This window comes from Limulus polyphemus, unplaced genomic scaffold, assembly GCF_000517525.1.
Source record: "Limulus polyphemus unplaced genomic scaffold, Limulus_polyphemus-2.1.2 Scaffold8, whole genome shotgun sequence".
Classification (NCBI taxonomy): Eukaryota; Metazoa; Arthropoda; class Merostomata; order Xiphosura; family Limulidae; genus Limulus; species Limulus polyphemus.
In genome coordinates, this window is record NW_013665618.1 from 101739 (window position 1) to 123082 (window position 21344).

Consider the following 21344-nt stretch of genomic DNA (forward strand, 5'->3'; position numbering starts at 1 on the left):
ATTCAACACTCTAGATCTGACATCTGAATAATGACAAGTCGAACTGGATATTTCGAATGATTTATATTCAACACAATTCTTGTCTGAGAGCCACCTGGTAGATACACCCTAGATATATATAGGTTTTTTTATAAGTTTAAATGAATAAATAAATAAAGGTTCTTTTCCCCTGTGTTTTAGCTTATGCCCAGTACCCTTTTTTCTGTCCCCAAGTGGCTTAACTTTAAGCTTAAGGGCTGTTAATGCTAAAAATCGGAGTTAGCTACCTTTGGTGGGCGCAGCGCAGATATCCCATTGCATAGCTTTGCACTTAAGCAAACAAACAAACTTTCTTTTCTTCGAATTCAGTTGAAATCAGATAATTCAGACTTTTCTCTGTAATGTTCCCTAGTGAGTCAACGGTAAGTTAACGGACTTACAACGCATAAATCTTAATGGAGAAAGCGCAGATAACCTACTGTGTAGCTTAAGTTTGCGCTAAAACAAACATGTGACGCAATACTTGTTTTTGAGAATCTCCTGTTATTCTATAGAATCTACCCGATTACTCCAAGACAAATCAATACATCTGGGAATACCACAACCCTGTCAATGCCGTTTTGATTCTCTTGTCAAATGAATTCAGTCAAAAATCGATTCATAATAATATTTAAACTATATCTAATTTACTAGAATACGTAATTGTAACTATCACTATATAAGTATAAATTGTTTGTTCATTGTTAAGTATAAAACTTCATATTCGGATATTGGAGTTATGCCCTCAGCTGTTGGGGGCCCGGAATGGCCAGGTGGTTAGGGCGCTCGACTCGCAATCCTCGTCACACCAAACATGCTCGCCCTTTCAGCCGTGGGGCGTTATAAGTGACGGTCAGTCCCACTATTTGTTGGTAAAACAGTAGCCCAAAAGTTAGCGGTGGGTGGTGATGACTAGCTGCCTTCCCTCTAGTCTTACACTGTTAAATTAGGGACGACTTGTGTAGCTTTGCGCGAAATTCATAACAAACAAACAAATTCAGCAGGTGTCTAAATCCGATTTTTAGTGTTATAAGCCCTCAGACTTGCCGCTGAGCCATCAGGGTACGACAGGGGAAGACATACAGATGAATTAGTACAGTTTTTGAAACAACAAATACGTAGTAAAAATATTTATAAACGGCGACACACAACATTCAGAGATGAAATATAGGTAGATAAAAAGTTTAATAAGTAAAAATAATGTTAATAGCATTCACAAATAGAAGTTTTAAAAATAAACTTTGTATTTAAATTGTCGGTATAAATTACATCTACCGATTAGTATATAATATTACAGAGGGCAGATTATTCCCAGTCGCAAGGAGTATTTATTATACTATTTTTAGGGTTAATACGTTCGAAGTAGTCTAGTGTATGTTGCAATATAAGTATTAAATTATTATACTTTTATAACTACTAACGTAGTATTAAAGTATATTAGTAACTTAACATCTTACTCTTACTTAGTGACACGTTAACAAAATAATGGAGAAGTCAAGAAGCGCTGAATTATTAGAGTCGAATACTGCATCTCGATCAAGACATGCAAGCTCGGATTCATTGGGAGAATCTGAATCAAAATCTAGTTCTTTGAATTCTAAACTGGGAGTGGAATCTGGTGGAAGTAGAAGTTCACGATCAAAAGGTTCTAATTCGCCATCAAAATCACTTTGTTCTACGTCGTCTTCTGCTTCTACAGATCTACATCTTCAAGTTCAAGAACTAAAGGTACTTGTGTCGTGAATATTGGATTGAACTTTAGTCTTTTACTGCCAATATTGTATTGTTGCATGAGTGTGTGCTGGTGTATATATATACATACATGTATAATATAGCCAAGTTATTACTACCTAGACAAAACTAGACATTAAAGGCCGTACAACCTAGTACAAGTGCTTGCATTGTGCAGTAAAATACAAAAGTAATGGAAATATATTATTGGGCGAATTCCAATTACACAAACTACTGTCCAGTGTCCTCTAACTCTAGCTTAGTCTAATTTACTCTAGGTACCATAAATTATAATATTGTAAATGTTGGCAGACTGAGTTGCTTATACCCACTATGTGTCTTACTAGTAATACATTAGTGCTACTACTGCTAGTAGTAATAATACTCTCATTCCATTTATTAAGCCTGATTTAGTTCTTTAGAATGGATTTTGGTCCAAGTTTTTGAGTTAGACAATAAATTTCTGCATGCAACACTAACATTACCATATATATCAACTATATATCAAATAATTGTTTAACCATTAATATTTTAGCTGTAATTCATTCTTTATATGCCTTTATGATATAAAACAGGATGCATAATACTGCAGACGTGTAATTATCCCAGATGCAATTGTTTTAATATAATTCATGAAGAAGACATCAACAGTTGATAATGTTTGATATTATCTTTGATAATTATATTCTTTTGAAGTAATAAAAGTGCTGTTGTACATTATAAAAAAACATAGGGAATAGAAATAGATAATAAATAACTTTTTGATAACATACTTGATAATTCTGTTAGTATTGTGTGTGAAGATGTTCTGTTTAGCTCAATAAAGTAAGTAGATTTCAAATAGGCGTATTGGAATAGTGTCATCAGCTGCAATGTATGCATACCTTTACTGAATTACTGTACTGTGATGACAGTAACCTGTGGAATCAAGTTTTCAATTTTTATTTGTATTACTTTTAGTATTTAACTGAATTTATGATCTGACATGACTATGAAGTAACTATTTCACAGCTAACCTTGTATAGAAACCATGCACAGTGTCTCTTGCACTTACATCATTCAGCTTTTGGCAATAAGTATGCTTTCTAAATCACCAAAATAGTGAGATTTTAAATAAACATTTCATACTTGTTTGCTTTTAAAAAGAAAATCCATTGTTTACCTTTCTTCCCAATGTAATATTAAACAAATGGTAAAGATTTTAATTAAATAATTCACCTTGTGAAACAAATTTTTAGTTTTTGGTTTGTTAAGATTTTATAAAATACTAGATTGTGTTTTATTCATTAGCAGACATTGGACCTTGCCAACCTTATGGTGTTTAAGATTGTTTAGAGAATTGATAATGGTGATACATTGTGTGTTCTCATACTTAATGGTGAGAATATTAGGACTAGGGGACATAAGTATAAATTTTGGCACGGTACTTTCAAATGTGGTGAATGCAGTAAATTTAAGGGAGTTTAAGGGAAGGTTTGATAAATATTTAAATAATAAGAGCTGGCTTTGAGGGTTTTTTCATGTTTAGTAGATGGGGCACTTAAAATTTAGATAAACCAACACTTACAGGTCCCTTTTTCCAAAGTTTTGTGCTTTTTCTCATTGTCACATATATAAATTTTAAATTGTCGTTTAAAATAAACCTTCATAAAATAATTAGTGATTTGTATATACAGAGAATTATTCTCCTCTTTCACTTTTGGGAGTTATGCACACTCAATTTTGGGTGGTCACAACTCTGACTGCTGTTACTGCAGCAGCAGAATTACCTACTACATCTAACGGCTTGACATCACAATTTGTAGAGCATGAAATGACGGCTCTGATCCGTTGGGGGTTCACCACTTTTATGCTACAATCAGAACACACTGACGATTGTCCTAACAAGGTTTTCAATGATCTTTAAGGTTTGGATTTGGAAAGCTTTTTCCTCGCCCTCCTGATTATGCCTCTTAGTCATGTGTCATTTCAGGGGACTTGTTCAGACCTTTTTCCCCTTTGGAGGGTTTGTTATTCAGGTATGTTATCTTCTGTACTTACCTTACATTTCCTATATATATATATGTTCCACCCTGCCCTTCTCAAATGTTCTGATCCCACCTCCTTTATCAGGTCAGGGCTCTCCAGTGGTATATAACATGTGGTTCCCTAATCCATTTGTTTCTTCTGTGAAATCCTCACCTCTCCCATGACTGTTTTCCATCATTCTTCGGAGTCATATTTGCCAGTTCAACTGTTTATCTGAGGTAGTAAGTACTCCATTCATTTTTCTTTGCAGGGGCCTTTATCACATATTTGGATCCCACTCTATGGCAAGTGTTGCCTGACCAGGTATACTTAATCTTACATCCACACTGTACAACCTGTGAATATGATAGATGACTGAAACATTGAGATTCTTTCTTCAGATGATGCACTCCGTCAACGTGATTTCTCTGCTTTTCAATATAGGGTATCGCGGTCACCCATTGCACTGTCTCCAGTGCTGTTGTCATCTGGATTCTCCAACGCATTTACTTCCTTATAGCAGAGTATAGGAGTCCTTGCCAACTGGAATGGTAGACCTTGGAGGTACGTCCTCCTGAGTGTGCACAATACCACTCAGTTTGAGAGTAGGGTTGTGGCATGATGTCTTTCTCACCATGGACCTGATGCTATCAGGTGTTGGATGTAGCACTCCACCATATGTATAAATGAAAAATTAACAAAAAAGCAGTTTGTCCTTCTGGCTGAGACATTCCTCCTTCCTGCCATTCTGGTGTTCATCAGAGACAGTTCAACCACATAAGTCCTCAATGTGTTTGGCTGGTACTCTCCTCCAGCCACAGACTGGGTGATGAATTCCCAATTCTACCAGATTTTGGACTGGAAATGTAACCCCAAAATTGCAGTCCCTATTCCTACCATCTGCTGGATGTTTGTTCCCAGTGGATCTGGTGTTGGTTGTAGCTGGATGAGACACATGACTTTCTGCTTGTGTAAGACTGGGTATCCTCCTCCTACTGCAGACTGGATGACCAAATTTTCAATGCTACCAGGTTTTGGACCAGAGATAAACACTCAACTGGGCTCTCCTCCTTCCTGTCATCTGCCAGATGTCAGTTCCCAGTGGATCTGGTGTTGCATGTGTTGGAGGTTCACACATCTGAAGTCGGGTTCTTGGTACAGCAGCCCCTCTTCCCTGCCAGTACCCATTTTTGAGGTGAAAGGTGGAGGACCCTCTTCTTGCTACAGATCTAATGTACAATTTCACATACTGCCAGGTGTTGGTTGAGGTTGAACTCCTATTTATGACCTGTCATGCCCTAGCCACTCAACACCAGGGGATCCCATTAACTCTGTATTTTTTTTGGGGACCTCTCTAAGTTTCTGCCCATTATGTTCTGGCGACACATTACTAAAGGGCGAATAGTATACCTGGCTCAGAAGTTGTGCAGTCTCCCACTGAGGGTATTGTTTTTGATCCTTATCACACCTCATGGTATTCCTTTGGAAACTTCCTAAAGTTATCCAGATCATCTTCTTACCAGGCCTCCACTAGTTTAATGTGGGATTCTAGCTTTTTGTGAGAGGAGGTAAGATATCATATCAGAAGTTAACATTTTCCTAAACTGAAAATGTATTTCCAATTGATACTTGCCTCCTCTCATATTTCCCATCCATTTTCTCCACTTCCATTGTGAATTGGTTTAGTTAGTTATGACCAATCTTGAAGTGATTAACGCATGCATGATAAGGGTTATGTCATATTCCTATTGGTGGAGTGTTGCTGCATGATCATTTGCATGTTAGTATACAGTAATAAGTGGGAGTAAGAAGGCTAAAGGCGAGCAAAAATTTGTGCTGATAGAGGACATTACAAGCCAAGAAAAATATTTGTGAGTAGAGGTGTCTATTGAAAATACATTTTCATTTTAAGAAAATATTAACTTACAAAGGTTTCAAATGTTTCTCTACTAATTCCATTATCTAGAGCTGGCAAGTTTATTCAGTTACCTATAATACATAGATTAGTGTTACATAAACTAATCAATTAATCAGAATTAGTGTTTCTGATTATTACTGTTTTATATTATCCAAATAATCAGTTAATCAGAATTACAATTAAATCAACTGCCATGAAAATAATCAACTATTCAGAATTATGGATTCTGATTATTTACTGTTTTCAACTTTTCAGGTAATCGAAATATTGCCATTATGTTTCTGTTAAGCATAAAGCTACATAATGGGACAGGTGCCTCAGGATTTTGGGCTTGATTCCCAATGCTATAAAATTACTCACCCTGTCTTTGTTATTGCAAATTTACTAAGGGTCACTGCCATTATCACTATTGTGAATTGATTGGCAGCTTCCACCCCTATTTTTCTGGCTACTTAAGTGATAAATTAAACTTAAATTTACTGTTTTCTATTTTGTGTTATGTTTCTAATTTATAATTGCTTAATTGTATTCTTTAATTTTGTATAAGATCTAATATTATGCAGATCTATGGAAAAGGTCCAGGAGTCTTGATCCCCTCAATTTTTTCAGGTATTCTTTAGTGTTGTGTAAGCAGTTGTGATTCTAGGGGAGAGGTCCAGGTGTGGTTGAACCTCTTGCACTCATATTTTTTAGAAAATAATAACTGTTACTTAATGTTATATGAACCCCCTCCTCTCCATTTTTTTCAGAAATTAATTACAAAAACAGCCGGGTGTCCTTACACTACTATATAGTATCAAAAAAGAAACATCAAATAACAGTGTATTTATTAGGCTATTAATTACCATAAAAGCTTTTTTTGAGGATCTCTGAAATTAACACAGTTTACAGCAATTCGGTTAAAATCTTAGCCAATAATTGAATATTTAATACAACAGTATTACTATTAATTAAATGTTCCTGGCTTGCCTTTTTTCAGACACTGTAAGAATGTGTGTATAGACTTTATAGAGATTTTTTTCATTTATCAAAATCAGTATTCTTAGGGCAGTTTCAGCTCTTGTAATATAGACTTGTTACAGGATTGATATGTCATTGTGTAGTAGCTAGAAGGTTGTTTTCATATTCCTGATGTCTAAAATAAGTAAAAATGTAAATGATATAACTCTCATAAGTAAAGACTTTTAAAACAAATGTAAAAACAGGTATCCTGTTACCAGAGGTATAATTTTTTTCTAAATATCATAATGAATAATTATATATATATGTTTAATTTTAATTAAGAAGTTTGAAATTTTTCGTTAACTTTTTATTTTCGTATTAATCACATTAGTAGAAACAAAGACATAAGCTTTGAAATCACTGGATTATAACCTGACTTAGATAATCATTTATAGTGTATATTAATGTTGTTTTAACTTTGTTTCACTTACTTAGGTTACTTCAGGACTATATGGTCAGTACTGATTAATCCAAAATATTGTATTATTATAGTGAAAGTCTCTTCTTTCGTGTAAAGAATACTGAAGATTTGGTTACAGTGGTGCACAGCCAACTTTTTGTAAAAATGAAATATCACTGCAGTTAATTTATAGAAGTTAAACATTCTTACTTGTTAACACAATAATACTGTATTATCTGAAGAGAGTTTGAAAACAAATTAATGTTATTTTAATTTTCATGCTGGTTTACTTTGAGTTTAAACTACTTAAAGATTATTAAGAAATACTAGGTTTTTACTTTGGCTAAGTTCTCTCATGAAATGATTTATGATTATTCATTTCCCTTGGTTGGTTACAAAAGTTTGAGTACCTATGTGGTTATGTATACAACATTTAAGGCCCCAACATTGTCATAAACATGTGAAACAATGCTGAATTATCTAGAATAACACTCTGGAAAGTGTGTACAGCATTGTTGCAATAGGTGAGTGATAAATAAATAAATCTTTTATTGTTTTTAAAGTCTGAATACCAGTTTCCAGTGGCTTTTCTTTTGAAATTTCATAAAAGTTTTTGAGACATAAGTTTTAAGGTCTATTTTATATGTAAATTGTGACTATATTTCAACAATTTTAACTTAGAAATATTTTAGAATCAAAATTTTGTCATTTTCTGACATTTAGTGTAATTCATGAAGGAAAAAGAAAAATTATGTTTTCATTTCTACCCAGTTACACAGAATTTTGTTTATAAACAAAATAACCAACATATATTTAGAATTTTTCTGCTCATCCAAAAGAATAACTTTATTTTTTCTAATGAAACACAGCTTTCAAAACGGGTATAGAGAAAGTTTAAATATGATTGGATAGAGCAAGAATTAGACTATCATATAATGGTAAAATGAATATATGGGTTTAAAGTTTTTGTAGTTTATGTAAAGTTCCTTTCAGTTTCATTAGTTTGTGAATCATGAAAATATTTGTGTGTTAAATTCCATCTATTTGAAAGCTAAAGAAATGTTCTTCAATAAAAAAGACATGAGATAACTTTAAATAAAATAAGCTTATACTGTTTAAGGATGAGTTGAATGGGTAAGAAAGAAAACTTTATTACAAGTTTAACAAAATAATAAATGTAGAATGTTTGGAGAAGGTTTCGTCACTATCAAGTAAAAGTAGTTTACTTAAATACCGGAATATATGTATATATATGGTATGAAATTAGTATTTTTACTTCTTAATAAATACACAATGGTCTTACTGAGCTGTAATATTTGTAAACATGAGATTTTTTTTTATGTTCATCAAATGAAAAAAAAAATCAATATCAGTGTTACTACTCAAACTTAGCCAGTATTTAAAACTGTTTAAATATCTTACATTATTGTCTTAGACCAGGCTTCGACAAATATTTTCAGATTTAGGTGTCAGCCTAAAAACTCAGAAGCCAGGTGTGTCTAACCTAACTTTACTACTGTTTGTACCAGGAAATATATATTTATTTTCTTTCACAGCAACAAGTATATGCTAATGATCACATGATATCAATAACCACTTGATAGTATTACCTGAACTAATTACCTTTGGTCCTGTCTGAGTCTAAACACATGCACTGATTGGTTGAATTGTGAGAAAGAAGAAAAACAAAATGGCACAAAATTAGTAACGTGTCATACAACTGCAGCACTTCATTCCTGAAAAAACAAAAGTGCTGAATCTGCCATTAAAATTATAGAAACAAAGTTTGATTTAGGACTCAAAGAATGCAAAAATAGTTTCGGACTTCCAAGAGTCCAGAACTGTTCTAGATTTGAGTTCTATTTTTTTTTTTTTAATCCTGTAAACTCCCAGTGGAGCATAGGGCCGCAACACCACCTCGCCAACGGAAGATGTTGTTGCAGTTACTTGTAGCAGGTTGGTTTTTACGGGGTGGAGTTACTAGCTCCGCACCCAACCCTCCTCCTTTCTCATCCTGGACTTGGGACCTTGAGTTCTATTTAACACAGCCATATTCATTAATACAATGTTTGTAAATACTAAGCACCATGATGAAAGTTTTAGTTGCCATGGTGACCTGGTGCCCGGGATTTGTTGAGGCCTCTCTTAGACAATGATGTATGTTGTATTAAATGGATGGAAATAGATTCATAGCAAATAACTTGAAAATCATTGATGTAACAGGCTGCTCTATCGTGGGAATGAGAGAGCATTGTTTGAGGTGGCAAGACACCAATACAATAGATTTATTTAAATATCCAGGGTATGCAGTCGCGAGTGGGTACACAAGTCGACCAACTCAAGGAAATTTATGAGTAAAGCAAGGAATTAATGATACCGAGTCCAATTCTACACCAAAAGATATACACTTTATTAACATAAAGATATCTAGGCATATTATGAATGAAAAACAATAACATTGATTACATAAAAGATTACAATTTCCGCAACTTATATTAGATCCATAATGTTTCTAACGCTATCAACATTACTTATTTAACTTTTAACGACTTTTACATTACACATCATATTTCTGCCTGGCAATATTGCTAGTGAAAGGAGAGTAGCAATTAAAACTTACATGGAGTTAGTGTAGCGCAAGTCTTGCACGTATAGATAAACTGCCATTTTCTGTCTGTATATCTCGGGAACTTAGCTAAAAGAACTGGAGCAACCTCGAGGCTAGGAACAACCCTGCTCTAGGGGACAACCACACTTTTGGTCCAGAGACATCAGTTTTTATATGGTTTTGCAGCATAATCCATTCAAACTTATGGGGTGTAGACTTTGAGGTGATTGGTCCAGCAATTAGAGTGGACCCTTCTTTCTTTAGTGATTGATGCCCAGTGACCAAGGACTTGATGTCAAATAATGTAAAAGGTTAAAGGAAAGGTTACCTGTGTATACAGTTTCTTATCATGTATAGTCCGTCTCGAATAAACATCTTTCCAACTAAGTCGTACCAGATTACATTTCACACCCATGAACACAATTGTTTAAACTTGCATATCTATCTAGAGTTAGAATCATTTTATGTGAGACTCCTCTCCATTATCACTGATATGCAGGCATTGTTAGTTGCCCTTGACAAGTGTGTTCAACCTTCGTCTTTCATTAACATTTCACAGCTATTATTTTGCAACTCGTCCCAAGTCCATAGTTTAGCTTGGTCGAAGCATGTGTTTATTGTAAAGTGGCAGTTAAGCTTGTGAAAAAGAAAGGTGAAACGTTTGTTTAATATTTCGCAACACGGCCATAAGATCGAAGACTGTAGTTAGCCCATGAGAAAGTATAGTTGAACTATTTGGTTATTTTAAGGTGCTTTAGTGAATAAGAACAACTACTATTCATGGTATATGTGTGCAATAGAATGTAATCTAGTATTCAGTATTTTATATATTAAGAGTATCATTAACTTTGTATAATCTTATACTGTTAAAGACTAGTTAAAATTCAACTTGATAGGATCATCATTATAATATATCTAAATAATATTTTTAGTTGATCCACTGTTCTTTTTTTTTTCGTAATGTATAAAGGTTTGAATGTTATTGCAGTAATTAAATCATTGTGTCAAAGAACTTTGTATTTTATCAATAATCTAGTTTTATGGGATCTAAGATTTAAATTAAATAATTTGACTCAAGTTTATGATGTTTGGTAAGTTTTAATATTCTTAAGTATTGATACCTTTATTGGTCCATTAATTTTGTTATCTTATGAATTATATTTGCGAGTTCTTGTTACTTTTGGTGGTTTAAGTAATTTACTTCTATGGGATTTTTTTCTTTGAAATTCCTTTGTGATTTTAAACTGTTATCTCTATGTATATTTAGATATTAGTACACAAGGTATTAGCTGCTTTGTTTATGTATTATCATTGTTTAATCCATTTGCATGTTGGTAAAAAGCTACATTTAATTATTATGTTTGTGTTATTTTCAGACAAAACAGAAAGAATCTCAGTCTGTTCATAGAGGAGATGAACCTCCACTGTTGCCTGGAGAAGTCATCCCAGGGAACTTGCGAGGTATTTTTAAAAACTAATATATAACAGAGTTAGAAGTATATAATCAACATGAAATAAAATGAATATGTTTTATGAGTTAATATAAATACACATGTATCATGTATTTATGCATATTAATAAAGGAAGTAAGTACATGTTAGTTTTGCTTTTCATGATTCATCCTTATTTCCAAACAGGATACATGCAAATTGTTTTGCAATTTTCATAGTATTAGGTTTATGTGTTGTAGGTTATTCAATTCTATCTGTGCTAACACGACTACTTTTGTAAGGTTTCCAGAATATATCTAATTGTATTATATGTATAATATTTATAAAAGGTATAAACACAAAATTATATAACATGGTACTCCAGTTTGTTGAAATTTTTTATTTGGATTTCATAAATGTATGTATACGTACACGTATATGAGAAAAATCTCATTTTCCTATATAGATGTTCGTATGGTATATACAACAAGTTGGGAAATATGGTAAGAATGAACTTGATCAGAGTTTAAGAAGTAACTCTTATTTAGGACCCACATTACATGGTTTACTTGACTAAAAGTTGTCCAAGTCTCAATTACTCTGTATAGGTTTACATATGAGATGTTTTGGAAAGTGTTTATAATACACTGTAGGTGTTCATCATGCAATAGCTGCAGTTATTTTTTATCTATTAGTATTTTATTTTTTAGAACATAAAGTACATGATAAGCGTGTAGTTTCAGTATTGTATGAAATTGAAAATTTCTAGTAAAATTCTTTTATCTGCTGTAATCTTTCATTGTGTACATAGTTGTCGAATAAAATGCAACTTGTACTTGATGAATCTGTTACTTCACACCAGATTCTCAAGAGGATTATAATTACTGTAAATCTTATGAATGTCTGTTGGTGTCCAATTTATATATATATATATATGTTTTGTCATAAAAATAGCATAATTGGCATTTAAACTCATACATATATAATAGCTCCTGTAGATATTACAATTGAAATGTTTTTGCAGTAAGTAATATTTTCCTATTGTGCTATAAGTTTGATGTTTATTGTTTCAGTTTCTAGAACTTTGCATCAATGTGAACTATTAATGCTGCACTTTATTTTTTAAAACACATCATTTGTTCATAAGATTCCAAAATGTTGTATTGTATTTTTCATTATTACATTTTATGTTTTTTAGTAAGAGTATCTTTAATATTAAAGTCTGGTATTCATACTAGAAAATAATGATTACAAACATAGTTTTCTCAAGAAAATTTGCTGAAGAAGAATATCTAAAACTGTTATTGAGAAGTAATCACTGTTTGACTAAGTTAAAGTATTTCAAGAAAATACATTTGAAAAAATTACAATATTCCCTGAATATGTCTAACTGGTGTAAGTTTTCAATGTTTAGTGTATAGTTGGTATTACTTTGTAGAACAAACGTGTTCAAAAGTTGAACGAACTATATGCGTAAGATATCTTTTATAAAATGTTTTTATATTTTGAAATATGTCATATATGCCAGAAAAACTGTCTTAAAAAACTTACATTATATATAAAATTGTTTCAAGTCTGTGTGTGTGAACATACATATTAGAAAAGGTACATTGTAAGAAGTCACAACTTAAACAAAAATAACTACTACTTATTGTTTCATTGTATACTTTGTGATTTCAGCCCGTGATGTGACCTACTTGTGTCCTTACATTGGTCCTGTTCGTGGAACATTATATGTAACAAATTATAAATTGTACTTTAAAGCATCAGGGTCAGAAAGGGTAAGTAATCATGAACTTGATGGTATGTGAATTGTTAACATTTCTGTCAACAGATGTACATATGCAGCTTATTTTTATGTAGCATTGTTTGGTGATACTTTGAAATATTTCCATTGTACCCTACCCTCTTATTAAATAAAACTACTCACACACATAGTGCTGATAACTGTATTGATGCTGACTGAAAATTTTCACAGCAAGTTCAACACAAATTTATCAAAAACTTCCTAACATAAAAGTCTTATATAATGAAGGGTAATATAATACTTACTGTACATTTTACATTAATTTATGTAATTATATTTTGTTTTAGTGTATATATATGTGTGTGTAATAAAATATTATTACTGTAAGTGGTTTTATTTTCATTGGAAGAAAGTGTAGTTGCTTTCCCAGAAGTTGAGGAAATTGAACACTATGATTGTTAGAAGTATCTTAAATAATGTACAGTAGTGTTGTGGGCTTACGTGTGTTCATGTATGCATGTACATTATATTTGTGCATAATTCTAGTGTCACTGCAAACATGTGAGTCTTTCTACCTTATATTAACTTTACCAAAATAAGATGAGAATACATTACTTTGGGAAGTATATGTTTGAATGGTTTTTCCAGATAATCCAAAGATAATACATCCACTTCTTCCAGTTTATATATTTTTAAGTACACATAGAACTATCTGTATCATTATTCTTAAAATAACCATAATTAGGGCCTATGGTTTTTTACTACATGTTACATTGTAAACAAATAGTTTCCTTAGTTAGGAACTAACATGTTGAAATGTCTAATGTTCTGACAAGTTAATACCCGACAAACATTTTACAGCTGGTATGATGTTTTTAGAGCTAATGTATAACTTGTTACTTATTGTATTTATACTTATGATTATAGTAAACATTTCTGAAAATATTCACTAGTAGTCACATGATCTTCAGTTTACATCTATATTGTTTGTGTAAAGGGCAAGTACATCTGTATTTTTTATACTTTTACTATACATGAATGTGTACTTTATTAGTGCACATACAGTTTATTTAACAATGATTAAACAATTTTAAATTAATACATAAAATATGAAAAACAATCCTATTGTTTTACAAAAAATCTGAGACAAGTGTTTTATATTCAGTTGATTTTTGTATTGTGCAACAAAGTTATGAAAAATTTCTAATGCAAATTTGTTACATATTTATATTGTCTTGCTATTCTATACATAAAATTGCTTGTATACATCTTGACATGTGTAAATACATTGCATAAAATATCAAACTGTATATTTGCATAAATAATTTTATAATGCAGTGTCTAAGATGTATTTTGATATTGTGAATGAAATCATTTACTTTTAAAAGTATTTGGCATGATAACGAAGGTGAGTTTATTGAAGCTACACAGCAATTGTGTATTTTCTTACTTTTTTATAAACATACTTTAAACGCACCACAAGTGAAAAGCAAAAGCATGGGTAAAATATATATTTTGGTTATATTTGTCAATTGTTCCATCTTTATAAAGTTTAAAAGCCAAATGTGCACAGAATAACATAGATTACACAAGTATAACTGGGCAATAAGAGGTATTTGATTAGTTAATTAATTGATTATTACAGTGCCTCAAACATACAAGCAAAAAAAGGGGGGGGGGAAGGAGAGGTTATTGCCAACCAGAAAAATAAAACAAAGTTGGTAGCAGATGCTACCAGACAGTTACTTTCACTCTAGTAATTAATTGAAAATAAGTGACAATAATTGCAGATGGCCTTAATTGCTTTGCCACAACAAAGACAGAGTAAGCAAGTTTGGCAGCAATGGGGATCACACCCAGGACATCTAAATCATGAGTCTCTGAAATCACCAAAACTGAACAAACTTAAGGTGACACAAACAACTTGTAAAGATGAAATTGGGAAAAGGATAGATAGTTTTATACTTAACAACAACAACAAAAAAATAATAACAGTATTTCAGCTGCTTATCCCTTTGGATGCTATCATCCAATTTATCCGACTTGACATTTATAACCTTTTTGTGTGACAAGTGGATTTAGCCCATGGTGTCGCAAAAACTTTTTTTTTCATAGTGCGACAGTCGGGATACTCACACACCCTTGAATTTCCGGCATTAGTACCAAAAGTGTAACTAATGGATTTTGATATTGAAAAAAGTACTAAAAAAGGTCAAATTCTGAATTTCATTTTTTAGTGTATAATTGATGCTTTTCAAGAACCCACCAGAAAAATTTAATTATGCACTCAAAGAGTTAAGTAGTTGGAATAACCGAAAAAGTAACAATCGGGAAAAACAAATTCTGACTTATCTACTTAATCATAATTCTGATTCACTGATTTAGTTTATGTGACACTCATTGATGTAATTGCTCCTCATAGGTAGTTGATTATATTATATAATCTCTATAAAGAAATATACTTATTATGGCCTTGTATGTAGATATGCATTTAATATAAATGTTTTTTCCACTTTAGTTTTCTTATCTAACCAAATAAATTTCTAATTTTTATATATTGGTTTCTTTTGTTAAAAAACATATAACAATAAACAAAAGTATACATAAAAAAGAAAGACTTTAGTACTTACATTATGCCATGGCCATTTTACACATTGGTGCTTGCTTTTGTAACTCTACTTTTTTCTAATTATGTTGGTTGTCCAAAACATAATTCACGTAGCTTTCAGAAATGCATTTTAGAACACTAAAATGTATCAGGCACTAGAATAGAATCTCTGAAAACAACTGTAATTTATCTCACTTTCTAACTATTTCTAACAAATAGGTTGTAGAAATTCCACTGCTACTCAGTGCACCAACTTTAATATACACATGTATCAAGATATTGCATAATAGTGGCTATGACCCCAAAAAATAAACAGAAAATCATCAGATTTATGTAGTTCTCAAAATTTTCTTCCTATTGGACATACACATGTTTACATGACAAGTTTGTGTAAGTAAATAAGTGGCTTCAAAAGCATGAGAAGAAAGAAGGAGCTTCTATAGTAGGTGTAATAGGTTTAATGATATCTCAGAAAATAAAGACATTTGAAGATTCTGGCCTGTCATGAAATTTGTATTTCTAATTGGTTGGACATTCCGAAACCTATAAAAGGAAAAAGAGAAAAACCAGAAAGTAGAATCGAAAGGGGAGGTGTGTCATGTGACACAGAGAAGTAAAGATTGAGGATTTAGTTAAATATTTCCTTTTGAAATTAAGAAATTGAAGCATAGATGCTATAAAATATTGAATTATGAACTACAATTTAATTCCAAGTTTATTGACATATATTGATGATAAAGGTGTTTATTTAAATCTTCAACATAACTCTGTAAAGGGTCATGACATGCACACTGAGCCAAGATTGTAGGGTAAAGGAAATCTTTAGTGCCTTGCAAAAAGTGATACAAGTAACAGTACAATCGAGACTGTTGTTGCTATCCACCCGACATGTTTAGCTCTGGCACTGAACAAAAAGTCTTGTTGGAAACTTTGTACATCATATGCAGTGTAGTTAAAATGATATTATACACATGTACAATTCCTTTTGATATTCTAGATTAAGTGTATAAAGAATGACATACAGTAGTTAAACGTTTTTTATCAATGAAACTAAGATCTTTTATTTAACTTGTAGAAGCTAATGAATGTAGGACAGTGTGTAGATACATTAATAGTTATGTTGGATTGGTAAGAGTTTATTAAGTCAGTTTTATTGCATCTTTTTTACATGTTACTTGTGTAATTTTATTTTTTTTCTATGTGTATATAAAAAAAATATATAATTATCATTTGGTCATTATGTTTGATAGGAGCATATATATAAGCAGATTATCATTTGATCACTTGTAGACTCATTTTATAAAACAATATGCAAATTTATGTTCTTTTTCAGGATTCTGCATATTTTTGTGATGTTCCCTTGGGTGTTGTTAGTCGTATTGAGAAAGTAGGTGGAGCCACAAGTCGTGGGGAGAATTCTTATGGTATTGAATTATTCTGCAAAGATATGAGGAATTTGAGATTTGCCCACAAACAAGAAAACCATTCTCGGAGGGATGTGTTTGAAAAACTACAACAGTATGCCTTTCCTGTTTCTAATAAATTGGTACTTATTGACTTTTTTGAAATCAATATATAGATATAACAAGTTCCAATATGCTTCCATTTGTTTTATATCTCAAACTTGTCAAAAAACTGTTACCATCTCATATATACATATAAGAATATACATAGATATATATATATGTATAGTACTTTGTAAATTTATTAGAATGCTCCAGTGGACCTGTAGTTTTGATTTGTGCCAATGAAATACAAACATTATAGTTTAAAAAGTTGGGAAAAAAAGCGTGAAAATTACTGAATTTCTTACTTTATCCATGACCAATGTAGTACATATTTAATTGATTTAAAATTTTAAGAGAAGATCAACACATTATCATAAGTGATTAAGTGCAGTAGGTTTTTAAACTTGTTCAAGATGTCTGATTTTAGCAACTACAAAGTGGTGCAACATTGTCACACATAATTGTCTTTAGTTTCTATAATAGTCGTCACTTACAAAAACACAAGGTTTTCACATTCTGATTTTTTTCATGTAGTTATAGAAGGGATGACTTTTCTTTATTTAAAAGTACAGCTAATATAGTGTGTTGTTGTCATTAAAATTCTGAAACAAAGAGTCATAGTCAAATCTTTACACAAAGCTTGTTGGAGTTGAAGAAGAATTGCAAAAGGCTATTTACCAAGTACCGTGAAGTATAAATTAAATAGATATAAGGAAAGCCAGTCTTGTATCATCAGATAAGGCAAGTGATGAAGAAATAAAGCTCACTGAAGAGAATATTCAAAAGTAAAAGTTAAAGGAAAACTCCAAAACAATCTTGCTGGTTATTTTCAGGAAGTACAGTCTTAAGAATGCTTTCATAAATAGTAGTAACAAGAAAGTCCATACTTTGCACAAAGGATATAGCAAAGAGACTAGCTTTTCCAAAATAACATTCATCATGATACTAGTTACGTTAGACATATGAATCTACATTTTAACATATACATACTTCAAATCAGAAGGCTCTCTGATGGGTTGGAGTGCATTATCTATGAATGGTGTGGCCATCTTCAAAAAATTGGTGGAATCATTGATCACTGTAGAAACCACAGTATAATAGTATGCTGTACCTTTTGGAAAAATGCTGATTTGGCAAAACTTTATATTCAACTACACAACTAACACACTTCTGAGAAATGTTGAGCTTATTTGGCAAAAGAAAGAAAACTAAGGATATTTCCAGCAAATCGAATGGTGGCCATATCTTTACCCCATGAACAAATCTTGGATTTGCTAGAAATCCATGCTTGACAAAAATTCCAATTGTACTAAAGAAAACCTCTTGACGTGACTTCAAGAAAACAAGAGAATCAACTTGCACCAGAGACTTAAACTCATTGTCACAAAGATGCCAAACTGTTATTGATACCAAAGGTGTTCACACTAAATATAAGCATTAAAGAAACTTAAATACATTATTTGTGTTCTAATTTTATAATAGTTGCCTGTAAGATTTATTTGCAATAATTACAAGTTAATTTCGAAAACACATCAATCACTGTTTTGTGTTAACAGCTCTTAAAATGACAAATGTCAAAGTGTTTCTGAAATACAATGTGACAAGTGAATTTTTTTTGGATCTGTTTATTTTAATGAAAAAACTAAAATTACATTTTTGATACTAATTAAGCTGTAAAATTTTTAAATTGAAGAAAACTTTATGAAAATTGATTGTTACATACCTGTCATTATTCAGAATTCTTACCCTGTTTTATACTGTACACATTCTTTATGAATTCCCACTTATACATAAAGAAACATTAGTATGGAAGTGTTTAAGCTGATGGTACTACTTGTTATTTTTATATTGCTTAGATGCATGAAAAAGGAAACTGTGTGCATTTATCATTTAGACTAACCTAGATTATTTTAAAACACCTAACTGGTTCTGGTTGGTGAGTGCACATGTTTCTACTGTTTAAAGTCAAAACATAAACCTTTTCAAAGATTGGGTATTCTTTTTTTTTCTCACATTTTAAATTTTGGTGATGTTGCTGTGAACATACATTTGCATGCTGCAATGTTAACAAGAGTTTTATTTCTTTTCATTCTACAATATTTATACAAATTTAAAAGTAATCTTTTGAATTTTTTATATTATATGAATCATTATTAGTTGGTAATGTAATGCAGTACCAAAGAAAAAAATAATGAGCCAAAACATTTTATATCATTACAGGTTCATAATGATCCAATACAGAGCATGTGGTGTACACATAGTTCTGTAGATGGATATATGCAGTGTACAAATATTTAATGAGTTATACTTCTCACTTGAAATATATTCAAAATATATTTTTATTAATTTTGTTTGTAGTTGCTTTTAGCCAGATTCATGTATAAAACATAAAGTATTTTAAAAAGTACTGTTTTAATATTGACAAATTCAATGCTTTTACCATAATGTTTATTTCCATTTCAGAACTCTAATACTCTTTTCAATGACTTAAGTTCACTTCCTAAAAAGAGGAATGTGTAGTTTCAAATTCACATATATGTATAACATTCTGCATTTTGTACTAATTTAAACAACTATTTCTACAGCCAATATTTGCTTTTGAATTTCAAGAAAAATATCCTGTGAATGGTTGGACTGTTTATGAACCTATTGCTGAATACAAAAGACAGGTATGTACATCAGAAATTGCATATATAAGTTGATTTTATTTGCTTAGATGATTGGTTCTGTAGAATCTTGTTTCTTTTGGAAATTTTTAAACTTTTCTATAACTGTTTATCATATATTTTAATCTGCATTGCATATTTTACAGTTATCAAAATCTACTTAAGAAATAAAACTAAAAAATTGACATGATAAATCTGATTATGTTCTTGGTACCATATTACATGCAATGCTTGCAAGAAGATGTTTTAGTAGTTATACATCAATGTATTTTACAGTAACATTTCTCAATGTGTTCTGTATAATGTATTCCGATACGATACATTACCTCCACTAACATAAACAGCTATTCTCGTTTGGTGCTGCCCTCTATATGTAAAAAAAATTGTATGCATGCCACAAGCCTTCTGCTTCCCCTCCATTAGAAATGACTCATTCCAATGTGTGTCTTATGCAAATTATCATTTGACAACCCTTCACCAATGAGAATGCCACACACACACTTGTTAAACATATTCAGTTCCACCAGACTAGCACTTCTTGTTTGGCAGTGCTCGTGTTTAGACATTTAAAAGTTTGCTTTAGTGTGCTTTGTCTTTAAAACTTAAATAGTTATACTTCCGAAGTGGTTTTCTTTATTAATCGTTTTTGATTAAACAGCTGATGCCTTTATTTTCAATTCACTTTCCAGTCTTTTTTTTTCTCTCTCTCGTACCTATCAGATGTTTTGTTTGATTTATTATTTACCATGAATTCTGAGGTTAATGTTACCACTTTGGGTATCATACCTCCTACAAGCACTTTTTCACTCGAGGCAGATGTGGGTGACCCATCGTTGAATTTATCTGCAATTTTTCACTGAGAGATTGATCAATATATGGGTCAACCACCTTCTCCTGAACTAGTCCCACTTCCTCAACAACAAGCTGAATCTGTTTGGTCTGATGAAGATTTTGATAGTCTTTCTTCCAAATCTGGATTTTGCCATGTCTTCTAATATCCACTAGGCCTAATAAGGCATTTTTAGACATGATTTCTCAGGTATGTGATGTTTTATCCCTATTCCCAATTTCCTGTGATCCCCGTCCTCCTTTGTTACCCACGGGATACGGATCAGTTTGCTTTGGCGTACCATCAAGTTGACTGTCCATTTCTAGACTCTCAGCAGTTGAGGTCTATATTGCCAGTTTGGGGAGTACTCCCTGATTTTCTAGTGCATTTAACCCATGCCCAGTTTTTGCACCTTCAACTTACCCTTACTTCACTTCTCCAGTATTTATCTACCATACATCTCATTTCCGAGGCTATGCACCAAAATCCTGATGATTCTTTGAGGGACTGCTTCTACCCTTATTACCTCCACATTGGCTTGTTTGTCGTCCTCGGCTCTTGCCTAACACATGTGGTTTCTCTGTTGCTGGGATTGTCTGGGTCATGATGCAGCCTTGTCCCAGGTTCGTTTGCCATGCACTTATCTCAGGGAAATATGTATAGCCCCTTTTCATTGGTGGTATGTATTCAACCATGCTCCTGACACTTTGGAATAATGTGTAGAATTCCTACATCAACAGTCTACCCTTTCTTACCTGGTAGATTGTTTGTCGCAGTTGGAACCACGACAAGCCCCTATTCCCATTTCCTGTCTTACTCTTTCTCAGCCCGTACCTGTTCCTTCTCCCAGGGGTTCCTTATCTCATCATTTT

General features: G+C 32.1%; 1 protein-coding gene across 1 annotated transcript in view; it reads left to right on the forward strand.

Annotated features, from left to right (window-relative positions):
* Positions 1–1334: 1334 nt before the first annotated feature.
* The window catches only part of LOC106478057 (myotubularin-related protein 2-like), a 49666-nt gene continuing 29656 nt past the window's right edge, over positions 1335–21344 (forward strand). Inside the window, exons 1-5 of the mRNA XM_013938571.2 lie at positions 1335–1746; positions 11061–11145; positions 12795–12895; positions 16803–17015; positions 19563–19646. Of these exons, the coding sequence (XP_013794025.1) occupies positions 1504–1746; positions 11061–11145; positions 12795–12895; positions 16803–17015; positions 19563–19646 (726 nt within the window). The 5' untranslated portion in view covers positions 1335–1503. The remainder of the gene's footprint in view (positions 1747–11060; positions 11146–12794; positions 12896–16802; positions 17016–19562; positions 19647–21344) is intronic.